Source organism: Ursus americanus, chromosome 9 (genome assembly GCF_024610735.1).
Source record: "Ursus americanus isolate L20-20 chromosome 9, mUrsAme1.1.p, whole genome shotgun sequence".
In the NCBI taxonomy this organism is placed as follows: Eukaryota; Metazoa; Chordata; class Mammalia; order Carnivora; family Ursidae; genus Ursus; species Ursus americanus.
The window spans coordinates 47,827,466-47,855,450 of NC_142135.1; the positions used below are offsets into that span (position 1 = coordinate 47,827,466).

The window sequence follows — 27,985 nt, forward strand, 5'->3', positions numbered from 1 at the left end:
TTTAAAACAAACTACATAAACAGATCTTTCCTATAATCTAGGAAAGTGGAATGTCAGAAGTCAACAAAATGTGATAAACTTAAAGTGCTAAAACAGAAGGCACTTCACAAAATCTGTTCACTGAAACAGTTAATATATCCTACTTACATCCTTCACTTTATAAGTGGCAGTGAATGTGTGTTTGGATTGGAGGACACACAGAAATACGGAGTTTCGTGGCAGTAAAAAAATACAAGTGATGAGCCGTTGGCCAACTTTTTTTGTTTTCGATGGCCTTAAGTCTACTTTAACTTTCCTCTCATAAGAGGAAAAAAACAGAAGGATTCAGAATTGGAAGAAAAGCTGAAATCCCAGAATGTAATTACTTGAGGGTGGAGGGGATTTGTGGGTATTAAATCACCTTTTCCCCTGAAAAAAGCTTTTGTTTTTGTGGCTGAAAAGAGCCCTTTGTTTTTATGGTTGAAGTTTTGTGAAGTAAAAAAGAAAGTATTAGAGAACACTTCAGAATCAGTGAACTAAAAAGATGTTACATTCATTATTTTAAATACTTAGGTTATTAAGAAGTCTAAAATGTTACAGTTAGAGGTAGATAACAGTCCCAAGTTTCCATGGAATCTAATAATTTAGTATCTGGACATCAAACAGATCACAAACTCCTTCATTATCATCTAAATTAAAGTTGTAGTCATCTGCTGGGGTAGGAGAGAGCCGTAAGAGAGGAAACACTGCAAGCAAAACAAATTCAGTGTTAAACACGGTTTTTACATACAGTTCATGATGTTCAACAAAATACTCTCAAATACATCTATCCAAATTAAATTGCATATAAGAATATTTTACAGTAGGAAAAGTAGTTAATGACTTGTATCTAGTGTATATTTTGAAAGATTCTCATTTAAAGATTATGCATTGGTATGTATAGGTATAGCATAAGAAAAACAGGCTAAAATTTTTATAGAACTTGTCATGCTAAAATATGTGCTTCAAAAACATTGGTCAGGACGCCTAAGTGGCTCAGCTGGTTAAGCATCTGCCTTTGGCTCAGGTTATGATCCTAGGGTCCAGGGATCGATCCCTGCATCAGGCTCCCTGTTCATGGGTAGTCTGCTTCTCCTCTCCCTTTGCCCATCCCCCACTCATGCTCATTCTCTCTCTCTCTCCTTTCTCTCTCTCAAATAAATAAAATCTTTTTTAAAAAAATTGATCAAAGCATGTCCTCTGATCTGCTAAATAAGTTACTACTTTGAAGACAGAAGTAGGAACTCTACTTAATTTGCCGATGTGCTGTTTCTACAGAAATGTTTAATCGCAAATGGTTATTGTACCATTTGCTTATTTAACAGTTGCACCTGCCTAGGTTTGGCTATATTTGTTAGGAACCAGGACTGAATCCAAGAACTTAGAGAAAGGTGAAGCCAAGAGAGTTATTATTAAAGTAATTAAAATATTTTTTGTATTTTTAAGATTTTTAAAAATTATTTCAGATTAGATGACAACTTGGCTAATGTTAGTAATAGTTCAGGTACTTCACATTGGTAGCTTGAAATTGGCCTCAGTGGGGATATTTACAAAACTGGGTTTTGAGATTACCTATATTATTTTACTCTTGGCCAAATTCTTCAGATGTGAAAAAGGCTAGTGTGCTAACTGTAGAAATTAACTCAGTGACATAGTAATAAGTATCCTCTTATGGGCTCTTTTTTCTCAAAATGCGGGAAAATAAAAATTCTGAAGGATGCCTCTGACTTACTATGAAATGGGAGATTTTTCGTGAATCATCATAGTATTTAAGCAGTTAAAAAATATAGTTCTACATTTCTTTTAAATCTTACGCCACTTACAAATTCTAGAAAAGCATTATTGATATATAAAGTAGTAAAATTTTAAACTACTTACCATCAGAAGACATTAACTCATCAATGATATCTCCACTAATAGATCCTGCTGGAAACAGAAATGTGATAAAGTTTTGTTACATTTCTATTTATATATTTTAATAGTAAAAAGCAGTTATATTTAAGTGCAGCATATATTTACGGTATATGTTAAATAGTTAATTTAAACAGCAGCTTGATTAACAACACAGTGTTAAGTAATAGACCTTTATGGAAAGATGCCATTTTCATGAGCACCAGCTCTGTGCTTGGCATTACTTTTAAACTTCCAAACTCAAGACGTAAATCAAAAGACTCATCATCGTTGTCCCAAAACTGACTCCTCAATTTTACAAAGTCAGTGGTACCATAATTCTCCCAGTCACCCAACCTTAAAACTTCAACAACTTTTCATTCCTCCTGTTAAATTTATCTCCAGATCTCACGTATCAAAGTTATTTTGCCTAAACAATATTTCTCAAATCTTTATTTCTCTTTCCAATCCTATTATCACCCATTTTAGCTTTAATGTTCTCTGCTGGTTGCATAACTACAGACATCAGATCTCTCAGTCTCCATTGCCTCTAATCTTTTTGCTTCCCTAAAGCATCTGCCCTAATCGTGTTACTCCTGTGCTCACCAGTGTACATTTCTATGTATACTGCTTCCGTGCTCACAAATCCTCATTGGCTTATGGGCTAAAGTCCCAGCTCAATCTGATATTCAAGGTTCTCTCTAATCTGACCCCAAATTATTCTTACTACTATTGCTAAATACAAAACCATATACAGAAATTTTTTAATGTTTTGTGGAGGCTGATGCACTAATTGTGTCTAAGTTCAACCACATAAACTTGCCTGTCTTCATATATCCCCCATTAGATTATAATTAGGTCATAAGCTTTTTAAGGAGTACACTTTCCACTGTGCACCCCCATTCTATATCTGAAAGTATAGAAATAGTTACAGAGGAAGTAAAGGAGGACAAGAAGCTGAAAAATATTCTGTGTCCAGTTAGCTCTTTACAGCCTCATTCTGAACTATTGTGAACTCCCAGAGTAGTAAGACTCATTCCACATTCCAATGAGACGCATGCCAAAGGTAAAAATAAACATGGGGTTGTATACAATGTAGTTTTTAATGATATGCAGTATTACATCCAGACTGGCGTGACTAAGTCTAAGTCATTCATTCAGCAACCACTGAGAGAATATCTGCCGTGGGCCTTTTATTTGGAATCAGTAAGGAGTTGCTAAATACCTAGCGATGTAACTACGGGAAAAAATTGAGTGTCAAGGAAATTTATATAGTTTAGATGTGGACCCTATTCCTAATGCCCAGTTTTTAGAGTTTTAGTTATTTTCATTTCAGATTAAACAACTTAGGAAGGTAAGATTTCCAAAATTGGAGTTGAGACCTTTTTTCAACTCTATAAAACTAAGCTTTCCAAATAAAAAGTATAACAATAAGGAATATGAAAAAGGAGGCAAATGTCACTATATTGTATACCAGTTTGATTTTTCTTAAAGGTAATCAGAACACATTCAATCATTTATCCTAGAGTGACTAAGAAAAGAACCTTATAAAGTAAACCTCTGATAAAACAAAACCCTGATATATGTAAATAGTAAAAATGGGGAAAAATAAACAAATTTCGATTAATTCCAAACATGGAAAACTGCATACTTAGGCCCATTAACTATTTTTTCCTTGGTCACTGTTTATAATTCTACACAGTCTTAACCACATTATACTGTATTCAATTGTATGTGTCTGAATGTACAATCAGATTGTAAGTCTACGTTACCTAAGAAACAAATCTGTAGTAATATAATTAAGGGCAGGATCTGTTTTTAAATTTTCCTCATAATACCTACCCCAGTGCTGGGCACGCAGGAGACATTAAATACTTCTAAAGCTTACCATTTAGCCTCCTGTGTTTGGTAGCAGAATAGCCATAGCTGACAAATTCAAAAGAGTTCACCAACTTGTTTAATATGGTATTTGTATTCTCCCTTCTGACTTTTTAAAACAAAGGCTCTAGACCCACCTGATGATAAGTCTGTGGCTGGTGTCTGTTGAAGATTTTGGCTTCTTTCGGAGACATGTTGCTCAGACAGATTCTGAGTCGCTATGTTGGATTTCTGTGGAGTCGCTGGCGTGGGGGGCTGAGAGGAGGGTTGTGTGAGGTCATCAGGTGGGGGGACAGGAAAAACCACAGGCTTAGACGAATTGGACTCTTTATTTATAAGCAGCACGTGGATAGGTCCTGAATGACTCTTTAGATTGATCTGGTATTTCTTTTGTCCATTCTGACCCTTTAAAGTTATTGGGTATAAACAAATGAATAAATATTAACATTTCTAACTACCTTGGAACATTAAAAATTAAGATAAGCAAAGCTATTAGGGACTTATTATTATACAGCATAGAATTATATATAGCAGAGTCAATAAATGTCTTTGACTCAACTAGAAAATGTTTTGAAAAAGATCCAATTTAAACCAATCTATTATTGTTGATATTTCAGCTGAACTTTTTGCTCAGGATTGTTATATCAGTTATAGAGAAAGTAATTTTAACTGATTTTTTCAAGATTATTGACTAAATATCATTACTCGTTCCTTGATATTTTCTAACTCAAAATCAAATTTAGGGGCGCCTGGGTGGCTCAGTCGTTAAGCGTCTGCCTTCGGCTCAGGGCGTGATCCCGGTGTTCTGGGATCAAGCCCTGCATCAGGCTCCTCCGCTATGAGCCTGCTTCTTCCTCTCCCACTCCCCCTGCTTGTGTTCCCTCTCTCACTGGCTGTCTCTCTCTGTCAAATAAATAAATACAATCTTTAAAAAAAATCAAATTTAATAAAACTTGTAATCAAATGTTAAATGATTCGGTCACTTCTATAATTTTACTAAAGTCACCCAAATTCAGATACCCATACTTTCAGGTAGAGAACTTGAAAGCAGTAATTTGGAAGTGTTTACACACAATTAGCTCTTGTTCAGCTAAAGAGAAAACATTTGTCCCTCTTAACACACTAGATCCATTTTAAGAAAAGTTATCCTACATACCATTTCTGGAATAGGTACCTCCAGCTGTGTACCAGAAGGTGCTTGAATGGCCAAAAGTGTATCACCTGGTGAAAAAAATATTTTTAAATTTTAGAAAATACTACTGATCTTGGAATACAGTGGCGAGAGTATGGGCTCTGGAGTCAGAATGCTTGGGTTTGAATCCCAGGGTAGGTGACCTTGGGCTTTGGTTCCTAATTCTGCAAAATAGGGGATATATAACTTACTGCGTAGGCTTGTTTTGAGGATTAGATGAGGCAATACATGTAACAGTAGATCTTAGAAGAGGGTATATACTCAGTGTTAGCTCTATTATTCTCATTAACAAATTCAGCTCAAGTTAATTTTGCTTTCATTCAGTCTTATATAAAGTCTGAAATTCTTGAAACCTTTAGCTTCAAATAACATTGTTTTCTTGAGATTTTTAAATTACCTAAGTGACTAGGGATACTAAAGATTAGGTATGACACCGTGAGATCTTGAGCTTAAGCGAACTTAATTTTAAGGCTAAATTCTACAGCTGACTCTGTTTGAGTTGAAGATTAAAAATACTTTCCCCAAACTTTCTTAGAAAGCTCAGGACAGGAGTGCCTGGGTGGCTCAGTCAGTGAAGCATCTGCCTTCGGCTCAAGTCATGATCCCAGAGTGCTGGGATCGATCCCCCGCATGGGGCTACCTGGTCTGTGGGGAGCCTGCTTCTCCCTCTCCCTCTGCCCCTCCCCCTGCTCATGCTCTGGTGCTCTCTCTCTCTCTCTCGCTCTCTCAAATGAATAAGTAAAATCTTACAAAGAAGAAAAGAAAGCTTAAGACATATGGTGGCAGAGTAAAGCAGTAAGTCCACACATATTGTCAACATAGTCTCGGAAAATAGGATTTCACTTGGCAAGGTGCTTGGCCGATCTTTTTTCATGTGCATGATACACAAGACTGTCCGTTTAACAAGCCATGCATAACTAAATATAAATATGTATGCAAAATTTCATTTTACTTGTGTAACGATTATGGGAATACAGCCCCCCTCCCGCTATAGTTACTAATACACTGTATTACGCTTTCAAGGCGAAAGCATGGAGGCAGGGAATGGAATAGGATTAGGAATAGTTATCCTGGTTGTAAAATGGATTCACCTAACTCTGCCCTCATGCTTTCTTTGAGTTCATTTCTGACCAGCACACTTGCTGCATACAGTTTCATAAACAGTGCCAGTGAGAACCATGTTTTGTTCAGATTTGGTCACTGACACTACAATTCTGTGACTTTGAGACTGTTGTTTAATCTCTCTCCGACTTAGCTACCCCTCCCACATACAGTTTACACCTACCAATGCAGTCAATGAAGTGAAAACTGAAAAGCAGTTATTGCCATGAGAACGGAAACAAAAGCAGCCTATAACTACAGAGCACCGTAGAGTGACACAAAATGTCCACAGTCCCTGAAAATAATGACTTGGGGTGAGTGCCTGGGGAATGTTGAATCACTCTACACTAAATAGGTCATCAGAGGAAGAATGTTAGAACAAACTGGCTAACAGTACTTACCATTAAAGCAATTACAGATGTCTTCATGAGTTACATAGGAAAATGTACTGTCATAAGAATTAAGGAACAACATGTATACCAAGGTCTAGGCATTTAAATTAAGATAAATCTGCAGGCCAAAACAAGATGCCCAAGTGTATGAAGGTACTGCCACACATGGTAAGATTAAAAAAAAAAAAAAGTCTTTACGCCGGAAAGGCAAAGACAAAGGCCCATAAGAGGAGTGCCCATCCTTTGCTCTGAGAAGAAGACACTTTTGATTTTTCTGTGACATCTGAGGACCTTTGAGAGAGAGATGAAGAACAGTGCATATTGCTCATGGAGACAGGGCTTCTAGATGGGAAGATATCAGTGGGAAAATGATGCTAGGAGTGGAGAGTGACCAGATAGGCCTGCAAATTAAGAACATTCCTGGGTCATGGTATAGGGAACTGGGAATGGCCAGAATCTTGGAAAGCAGTGCAGCAAAGTCCAAGGTCAACTAGTTCAATGGTTTTTGTATCTTGGGGCTCCATAAGGCACAGCTTGAAAACCCCATTGTTATCACACTGTTAAGGAGCTTTGATCCGTAGAAAGAAAAAAGCACATGAGATCATGGACTTATTTAACAAATTACAAAACAACATAAAAAATTAATTCTATACATTGGTCAAAAATTCATGAGAGGTGGTAGAAAGATAAATGCCATTAAAAGGTTCCATAAGAATACAGGCAAGTTTGCAAATCGAGAGAATCAGTGGTATTTACGAGAACAGTGATTTTTAAGAAACACATGAAGTATATCACTAATTTTTTTCCCCCACATAATATGATAAATACATCAGCCTTGGTCCCCAACCTCAAGTAGGTACTATCTTTGAGTTAATATTAGGCAGAAAGTATCCTGGATTGACTGCAGGCCCATGATATTTTATTTTCAAGCCAAAATTAATTTTTCAAAACTTGGAGAGTTACTGAATTTTTACCACTTCAGAACATTGACCATAATTATTTAAATATACCTATGCATTTAACAATGACTTTAATATTCAGCGACCCCCTAAGCACACTTTAGCTAGCATATCATGTCCTATCAATGGTAGACTGAAAGTAGATGAATTTTTTTTCTCAATGCAACACAGGATAATGTTAATAGATGTATTAGTAGCTTAAGAGGTAAAAACTTTTCAAATATTAGTATAAATTATTAGAATGATATTGTAAAATTAAAATATTATATTCACTTATAAAACTTTTTAAAACACTAGAATAAAGTAACTGATCTTCAGACTGGAAAATGTATAAATACAAATTCTATGGCTATATGCGTAACTTATTTAAAAGGATATCTATTATTAATGGAGTCGTCCATCACATTTTTGATGCTTTGCTGTAGCCACAACTTCTGCTGATCGAGTTCTCTTTCCTTCAGTTCTAGATCTTCAATTTCAGCTTTAAGATATCTTAATCTATCTATGACTTCTTTAGTATTACAGCCAGCACCTACGCCTCTTAAAAACATATGAGAATTAATATTTCCCGTATCAAGCCCAGGTTAACATCGCTTAATTTTTATAGTAATAAAAACTCACTTAGTAATTTATTCTAGACAAAAATCTTTATAATCTTCTAAAAATCAAGCATTAAAATCCTTAGAAAATGTAAACATATCCCTGAATATATTTGCTTAGAAAATTTACTGGCAAGAACAATCAAATTATAAAAATTCTCAATGCTTTTGCCATCCAGAAAATGAAAATTTTTATCAAGTCCAAAAAGAGTTCTCAGTATGTTCTAGAATGGTGTTTGTCATCTGAAAGGCCAGGCTAGTGACTGGGGCCAAAAAGATGTCAAAGCTGAACAGTCACACCTGGAAGTGTCATGACATAGACTAAGATGCTGGTAAAATAAATTACAAGCTTTTAAAACTTTGGTGAGATTCTGGCTTCAAAACAAAACAAAACAAAATAAAATATTAAGGCCAAAGATGGGGACAAATTTGCAGAACAGAAAGCATTTTTTACATTCAAACATAAAACCATACACCAGTTAACAAATGACAATATGCACTGCAATCAACTACCATATGTAAGGTACATATTCTGTATACAGGACACAATTCCTATTCTTCAGGAGTTTATGTTAGTTGGGCGGTTAAAGGGATTAATAATACAACGCAGTATGCAGCGTGTGCCGAACAAGTGACTTGAGGGAGAAAGGGAGATGTGAATTTTCAGAGTGTAAATCAAGCAGTGGACAGAGTAAGGGAACATGCCAACACAGGAGTGACATATACAGAGGCCCAGAGCGGTGTCCAGGGAAAGACAAGGGGCCTGGTGAGACTAAAGGGCCAAGAGAGAGGATTTAGGAGAGCTAAACAGTAGAAAAGTCAGATTTTACAGAGCATTAGGAAGAAAAATAAAGGTTTTAGAGTAGGGCACTGGTTTGTAACTTACTTCCATTGTATGCTATTTTTTGACTTTTTTTCAATCAGGTCAATTCCCTCCAAGACATTGGTGATATCGTAAATTCTTCTTTTTTGTCTCACAGCCAAAGTATCTGCAGCCTGTTTTTAAAAAGGGGAGAGGGGGAGGCAAAGGATAATGAAATAAAGGACAATTCATATTTTAAAGCCAAAAAGGGTTGATTATTAAGTTCACAGCATGACAGCCCAATCCCAAATTTGAGCTGGTCAGTTGCTTGGGAACAATAGGTGGGTATGTTCAAAGCAGCTCTCAAACATTGCAAATACCAAAGAAATTATTCCATTTAAAAGCCAGCAGATGTTAGAGTGGGGAAAAAATACATGAAGGGTCATGACACAAAGCCCACAGAAATAAAAGAACACAATAAGAATACTTCATGTCACCTTATGGACTAATCCCGAGGAGGAGTACTAATTGTCTACCCATGTCACTTCCTATTTTATTTCTCTGTTCATAAACAGTTTTGTCTAAAAACAGCCTTAATTGTTTTTTGAAACTTTGAAAAATTATATCTCAGCAACCCGTTAATAATTAAGTCTAGAGACTTGGGGGAAATTCTAGATTATACATACACTTGTACTACCGAAATATACTATCTACATTTTTTAAACTCACAATGAAAATGGAGGAGTGAATCATGCCATCCCAACATAAAGTATAAATTCAACAAGAAATTAAAATCTACAGCACAAAGTTGGGGTACCAGCAAATATAATACAAAAGCTTGGTAGTTTGACTCAACAAAAGTAAGGTCAACAAAAATATTTCATGCTACCATGTTATGAATAAATGCAGGAATGCTACACTGTTTCTCTAATTGGTTCCCACTCACATTTATGAGCTATATTCCCCAATGGGATAGACAGAACCCTAAAAAAGAGGTTATCCTACGGTTCTTTTTCAGGGTGCATTAGACAATAACCTATCTTGAATGTGGAGTCACATTGAGACTAAGAGTGATAAGAGTCATGGTAGCAATGAAAAAACACATTTATGTCCTTACTGACAAAATTCAGCACATTATCCAAATTAATGAACAGAATTTAGTTTCATATAATTGCTTACCAGCTCTCTCAAGGCATCACTACTTTCTTGATTCTTTAAAAACACAGGCCACACACACACACACACACACACACACACACACACACACAATCCAGGGCAGCATATTATTTGCAATCTGGACCTTCTCTCTACAGGAGCAAGTGTGACCAAGTTCACAGGCATTTAATGTCGATTTTATCAATCCATTTACTGTGCTACCAAAATACCAGGTTACCACAGTTCAATTAATCATTCAGGTCTTCAGGAAGGGGATTCATGCCTCAATCAGTGGACCAGGAGAATAAGTAAGATGTGGCAGAAAGAATGAAGAAGCAGAAACTGAGGCTCTGAGTCCCCAGCTCTGACTAGTTTGGTTCCATCTCTTCTAGAGAACCAGAAAATTAAAAGTAGGACTAGGCAGGACTAGGCATGGTTTCATTGATCTCCTCTTCCCTTGTACTTAGCAATTTCCTTCCTGTTTTATCGACCTTCATAAAGTTGCTTGAGTTTGAGGCTGTTTTTCTCCTCCTGCAAAGTTAACTGTAAAAATCTGAAGTTGAGGATTCATCTCTCCCTTCCCTCCGAAGAGGCCTTCTTGAGAAGTAACCCAGAGCACTTCAAGCCCGCTCTAGTTATCCGTATCCATGTACTCACAAAAGCCTTCACAACCATAGCAAGAGCTCGCCGATAGGGTATTAGGACATGTTTGTATGAACCAGACTGCAAGAGCTATCCAAGGTCATCAGGCAAAGAGCCATCAGAGCTCACTTTTAGATCAAAATGTTTTAAAGTTTATAATCTATTCATAATGTATTACTGTTTAACATTACAAATTTCAGTCCTTTATTTCCAAAACTAAACATTATTTCTTAAATGCTTTCCTATTTAAGTATATAAACACATAAATGACCAGCACGTACAGAACGTTATCACTTAAAAAGGCTCTCCAGGAGGTTTTTCTTTCAGCGGCCCCATCATTCTTTGGACATTAGGTTCTGGAGTTCCAGCACACAGAGATCCAATCCCAGCACCGCCACTTCCTATCTTCAGCTGGTCTCAGACTCATGAAGCCTCATTTCCTTTTTTGTAAAATGGAGTAATAATATATCTGCATTGTGGGGATTAAACCAGATAATCTTAGCACAATGTCTGCTGCATAATGAATACTTCAATGCTGGAAAGTAATAGCTTCATCAACAAATACAGGTTGAAGGAGTGGATCATGGATGAGATTTAGAGTTTGTGTGTATACGGACCTATCCCATTTTATACAGTGTTTCGAAAAGCTGTGTGAATTCTTACAGTTTTATGAAGTAATTCAAGACATCATACTCAATAGAATTATACAATGAATCACCACCAGCAGCAGCCTCATTCATTCGTTTAGCATCTATGACGTGCCAGGCTTGTTCTGTGTCATACGGGTAGAGTAGTAACAGAACAAAGTCCCTGCCCTCAAAGAGGGGGAAGGAGTTAATAATATGCAAATCATTATGTTAGGAGGAATGCGTGTAGGGGCTATACTTCATAGAATTTTAACGCTCCCCGAATAAGGTGGCATTTGAATTGAATGGAGAAGTGACCCTGGAGAACATCTGACAGGAAGCAGCAAGTGCACAGGCTCTGAGGTGGGAATATGCTTCCTTCCTTCCAGGAAAGACAGGTGAGCCAGTGTGACCAGAACAGTGAGTGAGAGGGAGAACAATGAGAGAAAGGGGGGAGGGGAGGAGAGGAGGGAGACAAAGGAGGAGGGGGGGAGGGAGCGAGAGGTAGAGATAAAGAGGATAACACTGGATAGCAAGGGGCCAGGTCACTGGGGTCTGGCAGGCCATTGTGAAGACTTCAGTTCTTACTCCCAGCGAAATGGAAAGCCACTGGAAGGCTTCAAGCACATGGTGATTTGATGCCATGTTTTAAAAGGTTCTCTCTGGCTGTTCTGGGTAGGAAAAAAGAGGCTAGTGAGAAAGAAAATGGCAACAATCCATTTGAGAGATGGCAGTGGCTTGGATGAAGGAGTAGATGTGGACGTTGTGAGAAATGGTGAGATTTGGGATACATTCTGAAGGTGTAGCAAGCAGTAGATCCAGAGAGCAGAGTCAAGGTAACTGCGCAAGTTTTTGACATGAGCAACTGGAGATGAGGAAGACTGCAGAAGAACAGGTTCGAGGCACTAGAAATCAGGAACTTGGCTTTGGATAATCTGACCTCCAAGGGGAGAAGTTCAGAAGACCACTGGACATGAGAGTGTGCGGGTTAGCAGGGAAGTCCAAGCTAGAGATACAATTTCAGTAGTCATAAGTAAATAGACATTTTAGGTCACAGGATGGAATGCATTGGATTCACCTAAGGAGATAAGAATAGAAAGAGAAGATGTCTAAGGGTTGACCCCAGGGTACTCCACTGGTAAAGATCTGGGACATGAGCAACTTGACACTGAAGTAAGAGAAATAGAAAGTGGGGTCTTGGAAGCCAAGGGAAGAGTGTAAGAAAGAGTGAACTGGTCAAGTACCACTGTCAGGGTAAGTCAGATGAGCAGTGAGACCTGATCATGGATTTGACTTTGGCAAGTCACTGGTGACCTTGGTCTGAGCTGTCTTGGCAGAGTAATGGAGTCAAAGCCTTAAGCCTTAATGGAGAGATTCCAACAAAGTGTGGAAGGAAAGCTACAGCAGACAATTCTTTTGAAGAATTCTGATGCAAAGATGAACAGAAGAAGAATGGGCCAGTAGCTGTAGGGGGTTGTGGGGTCCCTCCAGGATGTTTTTCCCCCCTTCCTTTCTCTTTTCTTTTAAAGACGGGAGCTAATTCAACATGTAAGTTATGCTGATAAGAACCATCTAGTAACGGGGGAAGAAGGATAATTAACCATGCGGGAGAAGGGACTGCTGTAGGTAGGCAAGGGAGAATGTGAATCAGAGGAGCTAAGGATTAGCCTTAGATAATAAGAACAGGGCATATTAATAACTGCATTCCAGCCGAGTGCCCGGTGCGAATGTAGGTACGAAACCAGACACGGTAGGGGAGAGTTTAGACATTTCCTTCTCGTTGCTTTCTATTCTCTTGTAAGTGGAGGTTGGTGGCGGGGGCGGAGTGGGGGGTGAAGAGGGGAGGGGATGGTTAATGGTTTAGAAGAAAGATGAAATATTCATCTAGGAGAGTTAGAGAGTACTGTAGAAGCAATGCTGGACCCAATCTCAGTCCTCTTGAAGTTAGTCGCTATGAATTTAAACTGAGACCCATGAGCATCGGTGTGCACTTTTCTCCAGCCCTGGAGAACAGCCTGGGTACTGACAAGGGGCAGGCAGAGAGCAAAATGGATACTTCCTCAACCCATGTTGCCACATGGCTATTGAATAAACGCACATGTGCATGCAACAAATTTGCTTCAGAGGTTACATTTGCTATTATAGATTTGACCTATAAAACACAAAGGAAACATCTATTTGTACCAAACCAACTCAATCTGGGGGGGGGGGATAAACAACATCTGAAAGAAATACATCTCCCCTCCGAATATTAAATCCTTTTCTAAAAATATGTCACCAGTTGCAAACAGAGCGGTATCTATATGTGGAACAAAATTAAAGCTTATGATGCTTTTTAGAGGTGGGTAAGATAAATCAGGAGAACTGAGAGAGATCGCATGCAAGTGCTAAAAAGGGCTTTAAGACTTTCCTGGCCCCACCCCTTCACTTTAACAAATGAGTCCACTAAGACCCAATGTCAGCTCCGGGGGAGGGGGAGAGATTATGTGGTAGGTTTATTTGAGTTAAGATTAGCTGCAGCTCACTTGTTCAACAATGTTCTGATGGAGCATGATGTTGCATTCAAACGCGCTAACATACAAACAATAACTGTGGGAAACATCCCGTCTTTCAGGTTCTCCATCTGCAAAGCAGGTACTTTTTCTTCCAGGACCATAAGCGTCAACACATGTGTACTCAAATGTTTCCGCTACTGTGCTTCGGAAGCTAACACTACAGTAAGCGGGGCCAGGATCCAAAAGTAAAAAATGTGCCATGGAAACACTATCTAAAGTCAATTAGCTATATACCCATGTGCACAGATGATAGGATGCTGACAATAAGGTGCAAAGAACCCAAGTGACGCTCCCAGAGTGCCCATAAAATATTTTTAAAATTTTTTAAAAACTGAGGGAACTCACTTTCTCCTGTGCCATATGGTATTTTCCATCGCTCTATCTTATGATAAGGTTTGGATTATTAGCTAATTTCAAATACTGTTAAAGATAATTAACTTATAGAATGTCTGATTTCAAATCACAGTTAAGGACCATTTATAAGCCAGTAATGGGAAAACTGTGTAATAGGATCTTCCAAAGAATATTACCTAATATAATGCTCACACCATTTTGTAAAGTAGGTACCATTCTCCTCATTTAATAAGATACAGACTCATAAAGCTAATGGATAATCAAATGGAATTTGACATTAATTATATATTCATGAAATAAGTTTGTGGCAAAACATTTTCAAATGGGCCCTGTAACTTCAAGATTTTAAATAAGTCAAAATTCCCAAGCTAAAAAAATTGCACTGAATAAGCAATTTAAGCACCACTGGTACTTGTAACAAAAGAATTGTATAATATCTAAGGCTGTGGGTAACACCTTGTGTTAGAGAATGAGGTATAAAAATGGAAACAGTCCCGTACGGTAAAGTGTTATAAGAGGTTGAAAAAAAGAGAGATTACTTAAGGTGGAGGCAAGAAGGAAAGTTCCTGGAAGAGGCTGCTATGTGCTTTCAGTGGGTCTACAGGGGACGTTAAATCAATAAGGAAATTAAATACCAAAAATAAAGCAATAACTTTACGGATACAAAGGCCTCCCTCAAAAAGCAGCACGAAGCACACAGTATTTTGATTCCTACTCAGTTTCCTGCCCCAAAGAAATTCCTCCTACGAAAACCTCCAGGGCCTTTGCTACCCCAAACTGTCATTCCTAAATATGATATTCATATATATGTAGCAATATTTTTGAAATGCGTAAACTTTAAAGTTGTTCTCATTTTTATGTTTAATCTGTGTTTATTGCAGTATAGTTGACATACAATAACCTATTAGTTTCAAGTGTACAACTTAGTGATTCAACACTGATACATGTTGTGATCACCATGTTAAACCTAGCTACCACCTGGCACCACACAAAGTTGTTACATATTATTAACTATATTCCCGTTATACTTCGTATTCCTCTGTCATTTATTTTATAACTTGAAGCTTGAACCTTTTAATAAACCCTTCATATGCTTATATAAAGAAACTTGTTGTACTGTTTTACTCAAGTCACCAAAGATTACTCAGAAGAAAAAAGAAGATATATATATTTTTTAAAGATTTTATTTATTTATTCAACAGAGACAGAGACAGCCAGTGAGAGAGGGAACACAAGCAGGGGGAGTGGGAGAAGAAGAAGCAGGCTCATAGCGGAGGAGCCTGATGTGGGGCTCGATCCCATAACGCCGGGATCACGCCCTGAGCCGAAGACAGACGCTTAACTGCTGTGCCACCCAGGCGCCCCAAAAGAAGATATTTGATAAAGTACCTATTTAAGTCGGAAAAGCCTGCTGAACCTGAAATCTATAAATTGCAAACTCTAGATTACTTTGTCTAAGTCTTCAACTGCTTTGGGAATTCTCTTCTCATAAGTACTAGCTTTTTAAAACAAGAGCAAAATTAAGGGGCATCTGCCATCCTATCACTTGGATTTGCCTCGGCACATTTTGCATCACCCTGCTGCTGGCTGGCTCATTAGTGAGAGGCACGGGCTCTGGGGTAGGCCTGCTTACTAACTTTATGACCCTGGGCAAGTTACTTAGCCTCTCTGTGCCTCCATTTCCCGATCTGTATGACTTTTTTTTTTTTTTAAGATTTTATTTATTTATTTGACAGAGAGAGACAGCCAGCGAGAGAGGGAACACAGCAGGGGAGTGGGAGTGGGAGAGGAAGAAGCAGGCTCCCAGCAGAGGAGCCTGACGTGGGGCCTGATCCCAGGACTCCCGGATCACGCCCTGAGCTGAAGGCAGACGCTTAATGACTGCGCCACCCAGGCGCCCCTGTATGACTGTTAAGATGCTGTTATGTGATGATTAAATGAGTATATCTGAAAACACTTAGAAGAGTGCCTGGCACATGGTAATCATTACAGTTGTGTTAGCTATTATCACTATTATTGATTCAATTTCTCCCCTAAAGTACTAAGAAAATTTTGTTCTTGGAAGGTGTATCATGGAACAAAATAGAACACCCCTACCTATCTCACTAACTCACTCACTTTAACACTTTAGAAGGTAGTCAAGCTCAATGAAGTAGGAAAAAAGGCTTCTGAAGAGCAAAAATAGATATAAAAATGTATATTTCACTACTCAAAACATTCATCCAATTTGGATCCTACTCACTCCTTCTTTTATATGATTCCTAACAGTTGGGCTATTTAAGTTCAATGTCCACGGGAGAAATGGAAGTACCATCTGGGATAGTGGGGAGGCACCTCGGAGCAATCAAGGGACAAGAGAGAAACTATAGAACGGACAAAAACTCACAAAGCAGACAAAGCTGAGGCCACTGGACAAAACAGCAATTCAACACGGAAAAGCCTTGAGGCAGGGCGCCTGCGTGGCTCAGTGCGTTACACGCCTGCCTTTGGTTCCCGTCTTAATCCCGGGGTCCTGGGATGGAGCCCCATGTAGGGCTCCCCGCTCAGCAGGGAGCCTGCTTCTCCCTCTCCCTCTTCTCCCACCCCACCCTCCCATTCATGTTTGCACACGCGCACTCTCTCTCTCTCTCAAATAAAATCTTTTAAAAAAAGCTTGAGGCTATCATCTCCCAAAAAATACAAAAATCTAATATTCATCATGAGTATCTTGAGTGACAAAAAAGTAAAGTCATCACAGTGTTTTCAGTATAAGATGACATAGACTTGTGCAATGCATTCTGGAAATTTTTCAAACCAAAATCATTAAATTTTTTTTATAAGAAATAATGCTATTGGGGTGCCTGGCTGGCTCAGTCGGTGAAGCATTCGATTTCTGATCTCAAGCCACACATTGGGTGTAGAGATTACTTAAAAATTTAAAATCTTAGGGGCTCTTGGGTGGCTCAGTTGGTTAAGCGTCTGCGTTCAGCTCAGGTCATGATCCCAGGGTCCTGGGATTGAGTCCCGCATCGGGCTCCCTGCTTGGCGGGGAGTCTGCTTCTCCCTCTGCCTTTCCCCTTGGCTTGTGTTCTCTCCCTCTCTCTCTCCCTCAAATAAATAAATAAATAAATAAATAAATAAATAAATAAATAAATAAGCATCTGCCTTCAGCTCAGGTTATGATCCCACCATTCTGGGATCGAGCCCTGCACTGGGCTCCCTGCGCAGCAGGGACTCTACTTCTGCTTCTGCCTCTCCCTCACCCTCTGTGTGCTTGTGCGTGCTTTCTCTCTCTCTCAAATCAATAAATAAATTACAAAAAAATTTAAATCTTAAAAAAAAAGATCTTTATAACAACAAATATTTTTTTAAAAAAGAATGTTACTAATCGATATAAATTCTCAGCTAACCAGAAAACTCAGCTATGGACAAAATCTCATTACCTAAGGGACAAACAATGGTTTCAGGACACTTGAATTTGTCATACTGAAGAAGCATATTTGAGTCAGATGTGGACCTTTAAATAAACCTAAAAACATCTCAAGGGGTTATAGTGAATGTCAACTCTGACCGAGTTACATACAACTTTCATGTGAGCTTCCTTCATAACTGTGACCAACAGCCTATTCTGAAAACTGACTAAAATCCTTCAAGCTTACCAAGGCATCTCTTTCTCAAACACATACCCCCCCACACACTCACGCACATGTATATACACCAAAATGTCATAAATTTCCTTCACGGGGTACGTCTAAATATTGACTCTCTTGAATAAATACAAATGAAAAATGATTGGACTATCTCAATAATTAAGACTGATAGAAGTATGAAGAACACAAACTAAAACATGGGCAAAAAATGAAATTACACTAAAAAATATTATTAACATTCTTAAAAAAGTTTTCAAACTTTTAATGAGTTATGGAAGGAGTAGTCAAATGAATGCAAACTAAAACAATGAAAAACAGATCTACACGAGGACTTGTAGCTGGTCATAACAGCCCCAAATTAGAAGTAACAGCTGAATGGATAAGCAAAGTGCGGTATACCCATAAAACAAGACAGCACATGGGGACAGAGAGGAATGAGCTACTGGTATACGCAACACTCACAGGTGAAGCGCGAGCACGTCCTGCTGAGTGAGAGAAGCTAACAGAGTACACACTGTGAGTTCACCGACGTGAAAAGACCCATAAAGACCATTTTCATTCAAGAGAGCAGAAGAATGGTTATTGCGGGGGAGGGGGAGGCTGGGGACTATCTGGGAGGAGCCTTAGAGAACTAAAACTGTTTGGAGTGATGATTTTCATCTGGCTGTGGTGGTTACAGGTATAAGCACTTGTCAAAACCATTGAGCTGTGCACTTAGAATGTAGCATTTAAGTGTATGTATATAGATCTATAAAGTCAACAAAAAATACTGTTATTCATCACCATTCAAATTTGCAAAATATGAAAACATCCAAATATGCAGTATTCTTCCTTCCTTCCTTATCTATCTAATCTATTATTGATCTAATAAACACTTATCTCTCTATTATTTATCTAACAAACACCGGTATAGTGCTTACTATGTACCAAGCACTGTTTAAATGGTTTATTTTTTTTTTTAAGATTTTTTATTTACTTGAGAGAGAGAGAGAGAGTAAGCAAGGGAGAGAGAGAGAGAGCATGAGCAGGGGTTAGAGGCAGAGGGAAGGGAAGAAGCAGCCTCTCCAGCCAAGCAGGGAGCCCGACGTGGGGCTTGATCCCAGGACTCTGGGATCATGACCTGAGCCAAGGACAAACACTTAACCAACTGAGCCACCCAGGCACCCCTGTTTAAAACGCTTTAAACTCACTTTAGCAACTCCTATAATAACTAGATACGGTAGATATTATTGTTTGAACTTTTGCAAGAGGAAAGTAAGCCTTGGTAAGTTGCTCAAGTCCACTGAACGTGGTAAAGTCAGGATATAAATGCAGGGTGCATGTTTTTAACCACTATGCTGTGCTACTTTTGATGTGGTAAGGTGGCTGGTCATGATGGCTTGCTGCTAGTGGACTGTAAATTAATCTCTTTTTGTAAAGCAATTTGGCAATGTTCATCAAAGGCCTTAAAAATGTTTATTATCCTTTGGATCTAGCAATTCTTTAGTGCAGATTATTGAAAGTGGAAATAATTCAAAATGTCTAAATGCCTAAAATGTTTTCTGGGCCTCTGTTGCTAAATCCAATGGTTACCACAAAGTCTGGAATCTTCTGCAATTCAAGACACTCATTGGCGAGGCAGGGGTCATTATCCCACGTACTACTGCATCTAAGATGATAAAAGAGTTAAACTGAGACCAGAGGGTTTAGAGAAATGGCCAAATGACCGTGTATTTGTGTAGAAATGTGCTCCAGGGGTGCCTGGGTGGCACAGCGGTTAAGCGTCTGCCTTCGGCTCAGGGCGTGATCCTGGCGTTAAGGGATTGAGCCCCACATCAGGCTTCTCTGCTATAAGCCTGCTTCTTCCTCTCCCACTCCCCCTGCTTGTGTTCCTTCTCTCGCTGGCTGTCTCTATCTCTGTCAAATAAATAAATAAAATCTTTAAAAAAAAAAAAAAAAGAAGGAAAGAAATGTGCTCCAGGCAGAGGGAAAAGCCTGGGCAACAGCCTGAAGGCAGAGAGGAGAGGGCATGTGAGCATGCTAGGACGGTGGGCCTGGACCTCATCAGAGGAGGGAGGGCCAGAGGAGGAAGTCTTGTAGGTGTTTGGATGTTGTTCTAAGTAGAGGAGCAACAAGACCCTGAATTCTACAATTCTTACGTGTATCAATGTCATCAGACTTGCTGAGTCCCTTAGGGCCCAGCTCAGCTCCCACCTGTTCCCTGCTTTGATGGCTCTCACATCACCAATCCCCAGGGCACACACAGTAGGTGCTTCGATACCCAGTAGGTGCTTCCGTTCCCTGACTTTTCTCTACAACTGGAAGCTGCAATCTGCTAAAGGAAGGGGCTGAGGCACACATTGGTTAACGCCTATTTGTTGAATGAGATGGGAAAAAGACCTAGAAACAACTATATACCTATCTATAAGAAAGGTTAATTCTGACTACTGTGATGGATGTAACTTGTGAGGCCATCACACATTATGTTTATAATTTGGAAAGATAAAAGTTTGACCTCGGCTATAAAAAAAATGTAACAAATTGAAGAAAGATCGAAAACCGAAGACAGTAGTTCTCTTTGGGTGATGGCATACTGGGTAGCTTTTATTTTAACCTATTTCTGAGCTTTCTACTATTTGTCTGTTACCTCAATAATTATACTGTAAGTTTAAAACAGTGATTAAGAAAAAAAATCCTCCCTTCCACAAACATATTAAGGTTAATATATAAAGAGAGAATAATTGGGAAAATTCAGTTTTAACTGGCAAAACCTGAAAAAACAATATATTTATAAAAAAATATTTCCTATATTAAAGAAACAGCATAGTACAATTCACACACCAACATAATGTGATCCATATCAATAGGCAACCCTATTCAAGCATTTCATTCCTTTAGCAGCTAACAAGTGCTTGACTTTAATAATTCATCCTTGGATTGTGATATTATTCTCAAAAACACCACTTTATGCCATTTAGTACTCTTGATATTAAAGTAGACTTTATCTGAAAATTATTACTTTCATTCCTAATTTCTTTTCTCTTTCTTTTTGCCTGGTAAGACCATAAACTTTCTGAGACCTCTGTTGGTAGGTTTCTTATAAACAATAGACGCCTGAATTCTTTTTCACCTAAACAACTTTATTCAAGGGGCACCTAGATGGCTCAGTCAGTTAAGTGTCCGACTCTGATTTCTGCTCAGGTTATGGTCTCAGGGTCTTGAGATCAAGCCCTGTGTCGGGGTCCGTGCTGGGCATGCAGCCTGCTTGGGATTCTCTCTCTCCCTCTCCCTCTGCCCCTCCTCTTCAGCCACTGTCACTCTCTCTCTCTCTCAAAAGAAAAATAGTAATAATTTTTTAAAAACCCAACTTTAATAAAAAGAGAAAGGAATTGAATACATTCACATGTAATATAGAAACAGGTTTCAATTATCACTCATTTGATGTATTTTGTGTGTTACGCTTTCCCAATGTTATCTTTTGTTCTTTTTCATAGACTTAAGCTGTGTTATTTTCCCCCCTTAAAATGAGATAGCATTTCAAAGTGTGTTTCTGGTCTGTTAATAGTTCCCTTTAAACTTTCAATAACATTCATATATGCTTAGCATGGTGGTTCAGGGCATCAACTCCGGTATCAGACCACCTGGACTTACATGTCACTCACTGTGGCTATTTTTTTACAGTAAGCTCTGCACCCAGTGTGGGGCTGAAACTCACAACCCTGAGATCAAGAGTCACATGCTCCACTGACGGAGCCAGCCAGGTGCCCCAAAAGCTTTTTTTAAAAAAGTAAGCTCTATGCCCAGTGTGGGGTTGAACTACTATGGATAGTGACTGTCACTTAACCTCTGTACACCTCACTTTCCTACCAGCAAAAGGGAGATAATCTCTCCTTTATACTTTTAAGGATTGAGTGAGTTCATATGAGGAAAGCATCTGGCATAGTGCCAGTCATTTAGTACTAGTATTAATAATAACTTTTATTAGTGTCGTAGAGCTAGTCCCCTGAGAATTTTTTTCCCATCTAGCCAAGCATCTTGTATTGATGTTTAACAATTACAGATGTGTCCAGATCAGCTTTCTATGCATATTTAATAATTGTATTTTTTAGAGCAGACTTAGATTCACAGCAAAACCGAGCAGGAAGTACCGAGTTCCCATATGCCCCTGCTGCCACACGTGCATAGCCGCCCCCACTATCAGTATCCCTCACGGGAGTGGGGCGCTGGTTAAAACTGAAGAACCTACACTGACATGTCATTATCACTCCAAGTCCACAGTTTACATTGGGTGCATTCTTGGCGTTGTACATTCTATGGGTGTTGACAAATGTGTCATGACATGTGTCCACCATTACAGTGTCATACACAACAGTTTCACTAAAAATTCTCGGTGCTCTGCCCTCTCACTCTGGCAACCACAGATCTTTTACTGTCTCCATAGTTTTGCCTTTTCCAGGATGCTATATACTCAGGATTAATACAGTAAGTAGTCTTCTCATATCAGCTTCTCTCACTTAGTAATACACATTTAAAGTTCTTCCATGTCTTTTCTTGGCTTGATAGCTTTTTTTTTAAAGCATGGAATAGTATTCCATTGTCATAATGTGCTAGCTTATTTATCCATTCACCTACCAAAGGACGTCTTGGTTGCTTCCAAGTTTTGGCAATTACAAATAAAGCTGCTATACACGTTCATGTGCGGGTAGATACAAGTTTCCAACTCAGCTGGGTAAAGACCAGGTAGTGTGACTGCTGAATCATATGGTAAGAATATGTTCAGTTTTCTAAAAACTGCCAGTCTTCCAAGGCAGCTGTACCATTCTGCATTCCCACCAGTAATGAAGGAGAGTCCCTGTTGTCCCACATTCTCGCCAGCCTTCAGTATTGCTTGTGTTTTATGTTATCTTGCCATTCTAACAGGTATGTCATAGTATCTCGCGTTGTTTTATGTTTCTTTAATTTTGGTAAAATACACATGACATAAAATTTACCATCTTAACCATTTTTAAGTGTACAATTCAGTAGTTTTAAGTACATTCACACTGACATGCACAATTCTTCTCATCTGGCAAATTCTATATCCATAGTATTAGTTTGCTGGGACTGCCGTAACAAAAGACCACAGACTGGGTGGCTTAAACAACAGAAATTTATTTTCTTACAGTTTTGGAGGTTAGAAGTCCAAGGTCAAGGTGTTGGCAAGTTTGGTTTCTTGAGAAGCCTCTCCCCTTGGCTGGCAGATGGTCACCCTTTCGTTGTGTCCTCACATGGGCTTTTCTCTGGGGGGATGAATCCTGGTGTGTCCAAATTTCCCTTCTTCTAAGGACACCAGTCTGACTGGATTAGTGCCTATCCCAATGACTTAATTTTAACTTCATCATCTCTTTAAAGGCCCTATCTCCAAACATAGTCACATTGTCAGGTACAGAGGATTAGGGCTTCAACATATGGATTTTGAGAGGACACAGTTCAGCCCACAACGTGTTGAACCATTAAACAATAACTTCCCATTCTTCCCTTCCCCCTAGCCCCTGGCAATCACTCTTCTATTTTGTCTCTATGAACGTGACTACTCTAGTTACTTCATGTAAGTGGAATCATACAGTATTTATCCTTTTGTAACTAGCATAATGTCTTCAAGGTTCATCTATGTTGTAGCATGTGTGAGAATTTCCTTCCTTTTTAAGGCTGAATAATCTTCCATTATACGTACATATCACATTTTGTTTATTTATTCATCTGTTGACAGACACTTGTATCGCTTCTCTTTTGGCTTTTATGAATAATGCTATGAATATGGGGTATACGATTATCTGTTTAAGACCCTGTTTCTAAATCTTTGGGGTATGGGGTGCCTGGGTGGCTCAGCCGTTAAGTGTCTGCCTTCAGCTCAGGTCATGATCCCAGAGTCCTGGGATCGAGCCCCGCATCAGGCTCCCTGCTTGGCGGGAAGCCTGCTTCTCCCTCTCACACTCCCCTTGCTTGTGTTCCCTCTCTCACTGACTCTCTCTGTCAAATAAATAAAATCTTAAAAAAAAAAAAAATCTTTGGGGTATACACTCAAAAGTGAAACTGTCCTGAGAATTTTTAAGCATGCCCTAAAGTTCTGGCTGTCCTACTCATATATCTTTCCCTAGGCTAATCTTATCTTTATCCTGTGACACCAAATCTTTGCTTTGTGTCACATACTAAGGCCTTAGATTAAATTATTTATTTCTTCCAGGGCATGTATTAATTAGCTAACCATAAATGGGTATGAGTCAGGGCATGTATTAATTAGCTAATCATAAATGGGTATGAGTCAGGGACCCATGAGATAAGGAACACCATAAATATTTTATCATTTTAACCTAGGTATCATGCAGGCAATTTGTAACAGAAACAATTATAATACAATCTTAATCATGCTTTAAAATCCAAAGTGGCACCAAAATGACAATATATAGAAACTCAGTTAGCAATTATATTTAATAGGAATTTCCAAAACAACATATAGATAGTTGTGACTATCTTAACAGTTCTTTAAATTCTTCCAGAAAAGTAGAACCCTAGTTTAATTTGTGAAATAATGTGGAATTTGCCATCAATATCCTCATTTTTAAAAGAGGAGCTCAGGTCACCTGGGTGGCTTAGTAGGTTAGGCTTCTCACTCTTGATTTCAGCTCAGGTCATGATTTCAGGGTCGTGAGATCAAGCCCCAAGTCCGGTCCATGTTTAGCATGGAGTCTGCTTGGGATTCTCTCTCTCCCTCTCCCGCTGCTCCTTCCCCTGTTGCGTGGGTGCATGTGCTCATGCTCTCTCTCTCAAATAAATAAATAAATAAATAAAACCTTAAAAAAAATTAAAGCAGGAGCTCGATACCTCCCTCTTTTGCCATGGGTAAAAGGATAAAAATAATCATGTGTTTTTCTTTAGAAGAAATATTCCATGTTCCTACACAGATGAAAAACTTAAATGAGAGAAGGTTTTGGTTTTTTCAAGGAATACTAAAAGGCAGTATAGCATAAGCAACAGAAAAATGGTCTACTTTCAGATCTTACTCTGTCACTTTCTACTGTGTGACACTGGGCAAGTTACTTAATGTATCAATTTTCTCATCCATGAAATAGGGATGTTAGGCCCAAATTTCCAAGTTGTTAAGAGGATAAAATTAGTTAATATATGTAAAAAGCCTGGAACAAACTCTCAATAAATGCTAGTTATTAGCAGCATAATTTGGCAAACCAGATAGCTTGAGAGGCATGAGGGATAATGTGTCATCTCAATGGAATAAACAGATGTAAATAAGCCACACCCACTTTAGTAAATAAGGCCATATAGCGTGGGTGTGGGAGATATGATATAAGTTTCACAAACCACTTTCAAGGTGTTTCTAATCCCTCCTGACTGTTAAGGTACACTCAAACAGCTTTATTAGAATTTATGTATTAAGCTACATCCTCAGGTATATTATGAAGCAAGATATAGCATATGTTCTTGTTTTTCAGTAGTAGATGTCATGGTTCACAATAAGAAACATCGTTGGAAAGATTTCACTGTAAGATTTTTATATAAATAAGATTTCACACATATATGTAAGTAAATGAAAAATATATGTAAATAAATATGTGTATTTTTCATGGACATGTGAAAAAGAATGATACTCAAAGTGCTCTTTAGGAGTAAAAAATCATTAACATAAAGAGACATAATGTTACTGCAGAAACCTTTGAAACTTTTAGGAAAGTTCCAGGGTGAATCAAACAATGCTGCTCCCATAAATTAAACTCCACTTCCTACTCACTTTCTCTGTGACTTCTGGAGAACACGTGACTTTCAATGAAACAGGAGGAAGCCAAAGAATTTAAAGGCACGTAAGGCGAAGGTCCATCATATTCCCAGGTGAGTTGAGAAAGAAGCCCTCAAAGTTAAGCCCAGAGTTCAGCTGTATCTAGAAAACCCCAAACTTCCCTGATGCCCTTTACTGAAACCACAGGTTATTTACACAGTAAATCCAGGATACAACCCAATGTCTAGATTTTGCATAGCAATTTGCAAGCCATATTTTGTAACATCTCTGGCTTTCTCTGATGACTTCATGACTTCCTTTGAAATTCTTTAAACCGAATCCATTTTAGTTCTTGACAATCTAAATACTATATATATATATATATATATATATATATATATATATATATATATATATGCTAAAAAGCACTTTCGGGGAGAAGAAAGGGAGGAAGCGAGGGAGGAAAAAGCTGTAGAAAGAACAAGGAATTTCCAGAGTTAGGGGGGAAATTCCAGGAATAAAAAAGAAGATAGTAGAAACTACTTGCCAACAAGCAAAATGCACACGTCATGCGTCATCCGAATTCAGATAATTTAATTCAACAATCACTTAATGATCACCTACTGTGCTCGGGGTAAGGAAAGGGCATTCAAAAATAAACATCACCCCCTAGCTACACTCAGGGGAGGGCCTCTAGCAGAAATCTTCAAGTCCCTGGGAGTCTTCCTCTCTACCTCCAGGAAGTATTACAGAATGCTCTCCTGCCCAGATGCTCTTTCCCTTGCTCTACGCACAACCTTAATGATCCTAGTCACACTTTCAAAGCCAAGTAAGGTGGTCCCACTGGCACTCCCCTGGGTGCTGGGACCAATCAACAGTGTAAAATCAGATTTTGGATACTGGGAAAATGCCTAGGAGGGGTGTGCAGCCATTAATGACTCGTTATTAATTTTTATTTGTTTTTAAAGCTTTGGTTCTTACTTAAACTTGGTGCACTGGTTGAATTTTAATTCAAGTAATCACATTCTCCTGTTCCTCAGCACTGTGGAATCCTTCCAAATCCTGCCTGAAACGGTTAAGTCATTTTGTTTAACCGAACAGCTTTTGATGCATGTTGTTGTTTGAAAAACTGTAGTAAAAGACGAAGCACACGTTCTCATGAAACAGTTTACTGAGCGCTTTCACCTCCTTGTGTCAAAGTTTCTAAAACATCCTTTCTGTGTGTTGGCAAATTTCACTTTTAGAAATCGGTATCAGATACCAAATTAAATAAAAAATCAAATACCCCCTCCCAATCATCAGGATGATGAAAAGAAGTGGGCAGTGAAGCGGGTTTTTTTTTTGTTTTTGTTTTTGTTTTTTTTTACTATTATTACTGGTATTATTTCAACGGGGACTGAGTGTGGAAAGTTCACTTTTCCCCCCTTTCATTCGGAAGAGGTGGCAAAATCGGGTTTTTTGTTTCGAACAACGGGAACACCCTCTCAACTAGAATAGACTACTAAAACCATCAATTCCCAACAGCAAAATCGATCCCCAGGTGTCTGCAGGCAAAGTACCCGCGTACCCCCTGCACCTCTGCCACAGGTGGACGCGGAGCAGCAAGGACCCTCGGTCGCCCTCGGGTTCCTGCGCCAGAAGCCACGCGGGCTCGCTCCAGGTCCTAGGCTCTTTGTCGAGAGCCCAGCGCGGCGCCGGGCCCTATTGGTTGTGCGGCCGATCGGGGCCATCCTGGTCCCTCGTCCCTCCCCCATCCCGGAGTCCTGGGCCTGGGCACCGGCCACATGGCCCTAGCTCTGGGGTCGCCCGGTCCCCGCGGGGCGCGTCCACACCACGCCGCCCGACCCACGCTTCAAGGGGGTGGGCTTCTTCGGAGGCCGCGGGCAACGAAGTCCGCCCCCATCCCCGCCTCCCGCTCTCACCGCTTTGAGATCCAGGACGCCGTCCTTGGCCTCCTGCAGCAGCGACACGAACTTGGTGGTGAGCAGCCCCAGGCTCTTCTCGTGCCTGCTGCTACCGCCTCCGCCGCCCCCGAGTTGAGGCGGCGGTGGCTGCTGCGGAGGCTGCGCCTGGGAAGGCTGCGGCTGCGGCCGCTGGCCCTGGCCCTGCCCCTGCGGCGCCTGCTGGCCCGAGCTCGCGGGCTCCGCCGCCGCCATCGCGTCCCCACGCCGCGGTGGTGCGGCCCCCGCGCCCAGCCGCTTGTCCGCCCCCGCCCGCGGCCACCTGCCGGGCCGGCTGTGCAGCGGCCGCTCCAGCCGCCGCCGGCCGAGAGCAGGACCAAGGGTCGCGGGCTCCTGCAACAACAGGTGCGCGCGCGGGGCCCACGGGACTCGGGGCGGCTGGGCGCGCCGGCCTCCGCCCCCTCCCCGAGCCCTGGAAGCGTGAATGAAGCCCACGACCGAGGGGAGGGGGAGTGGAAGCGAAGAGAAGGGGCAGCGAGGGGTGG

General features: G+C 39.8%; 1 protein-coding gene across 2 annotated transcripts; it reads right to left on the reverse strand.

Moving 5' to 3' along the window:
* Positions 1 to 100: 100 nt before the first annotated feature.
* E2F5 (E2F transcription factor 5) lies at positions 101 to 27,974 on the reverse strand. Of its 2 annotated transcripts, none has more exons than XM_087864773.1 (8): positions 27,462 to 27,974; positions 8,916 to 9,025; positions 7,807 to 7,970; positions 6,481 to 6,522; positions 4,943 to 5,007; positions 3,924 to 4,191; positions 1,897 to 1,941; positions 101 to 725 (listed from the first exon to the last, which is right to left on the reverse strand). In XM_087864773.1, the coding sequence occupies exons 1-8, from the start codon at positions 27,693 to 27,695 to the stop codon at positions 616 to 618; spliced, it is 1,038 nt and encodes a 345-aa protein (XP_087720899.1). In that variant the 5' UTR covers positions 27,696 to 27,974; the 3' UTR covers positions 101 to 615. The 2 variants fall into 2 exon arrangements, with proteins under 2 accessions (XP_087720899.1, XP_087720900.1); XM_087864774.1 differs by having other exon boundaries at positions 1,897 to 1,944; positions 27,462 to 27,970.
* Positions 27,975 to 27,985: the final 11 nt, after the last annotated feature.

Coding starts and splice junctions, on each gene's coding strand:
- E2F5 (XM_087864774.1), bottom strand. CDS start 27,695: ATGGCGGCGGCGGAGCCCGCGAGCTCGGGCCAGCAGGCGCCGCAGGGG. Junction 4,192..4,942: donor AGGTACCTATTCCAGAAATG/GTATGTAGGATA, acceptor ATAACTTTAAAG/GGTCAGAATGGACAAAAGAA. Junction 726..1,896: donor TGAGTTAATGTCTTCTGATG/GTAAGTAGTTTA, acceptor TTTTGCTTGCAG/TGTTTCCTCTCTTACGGCTC.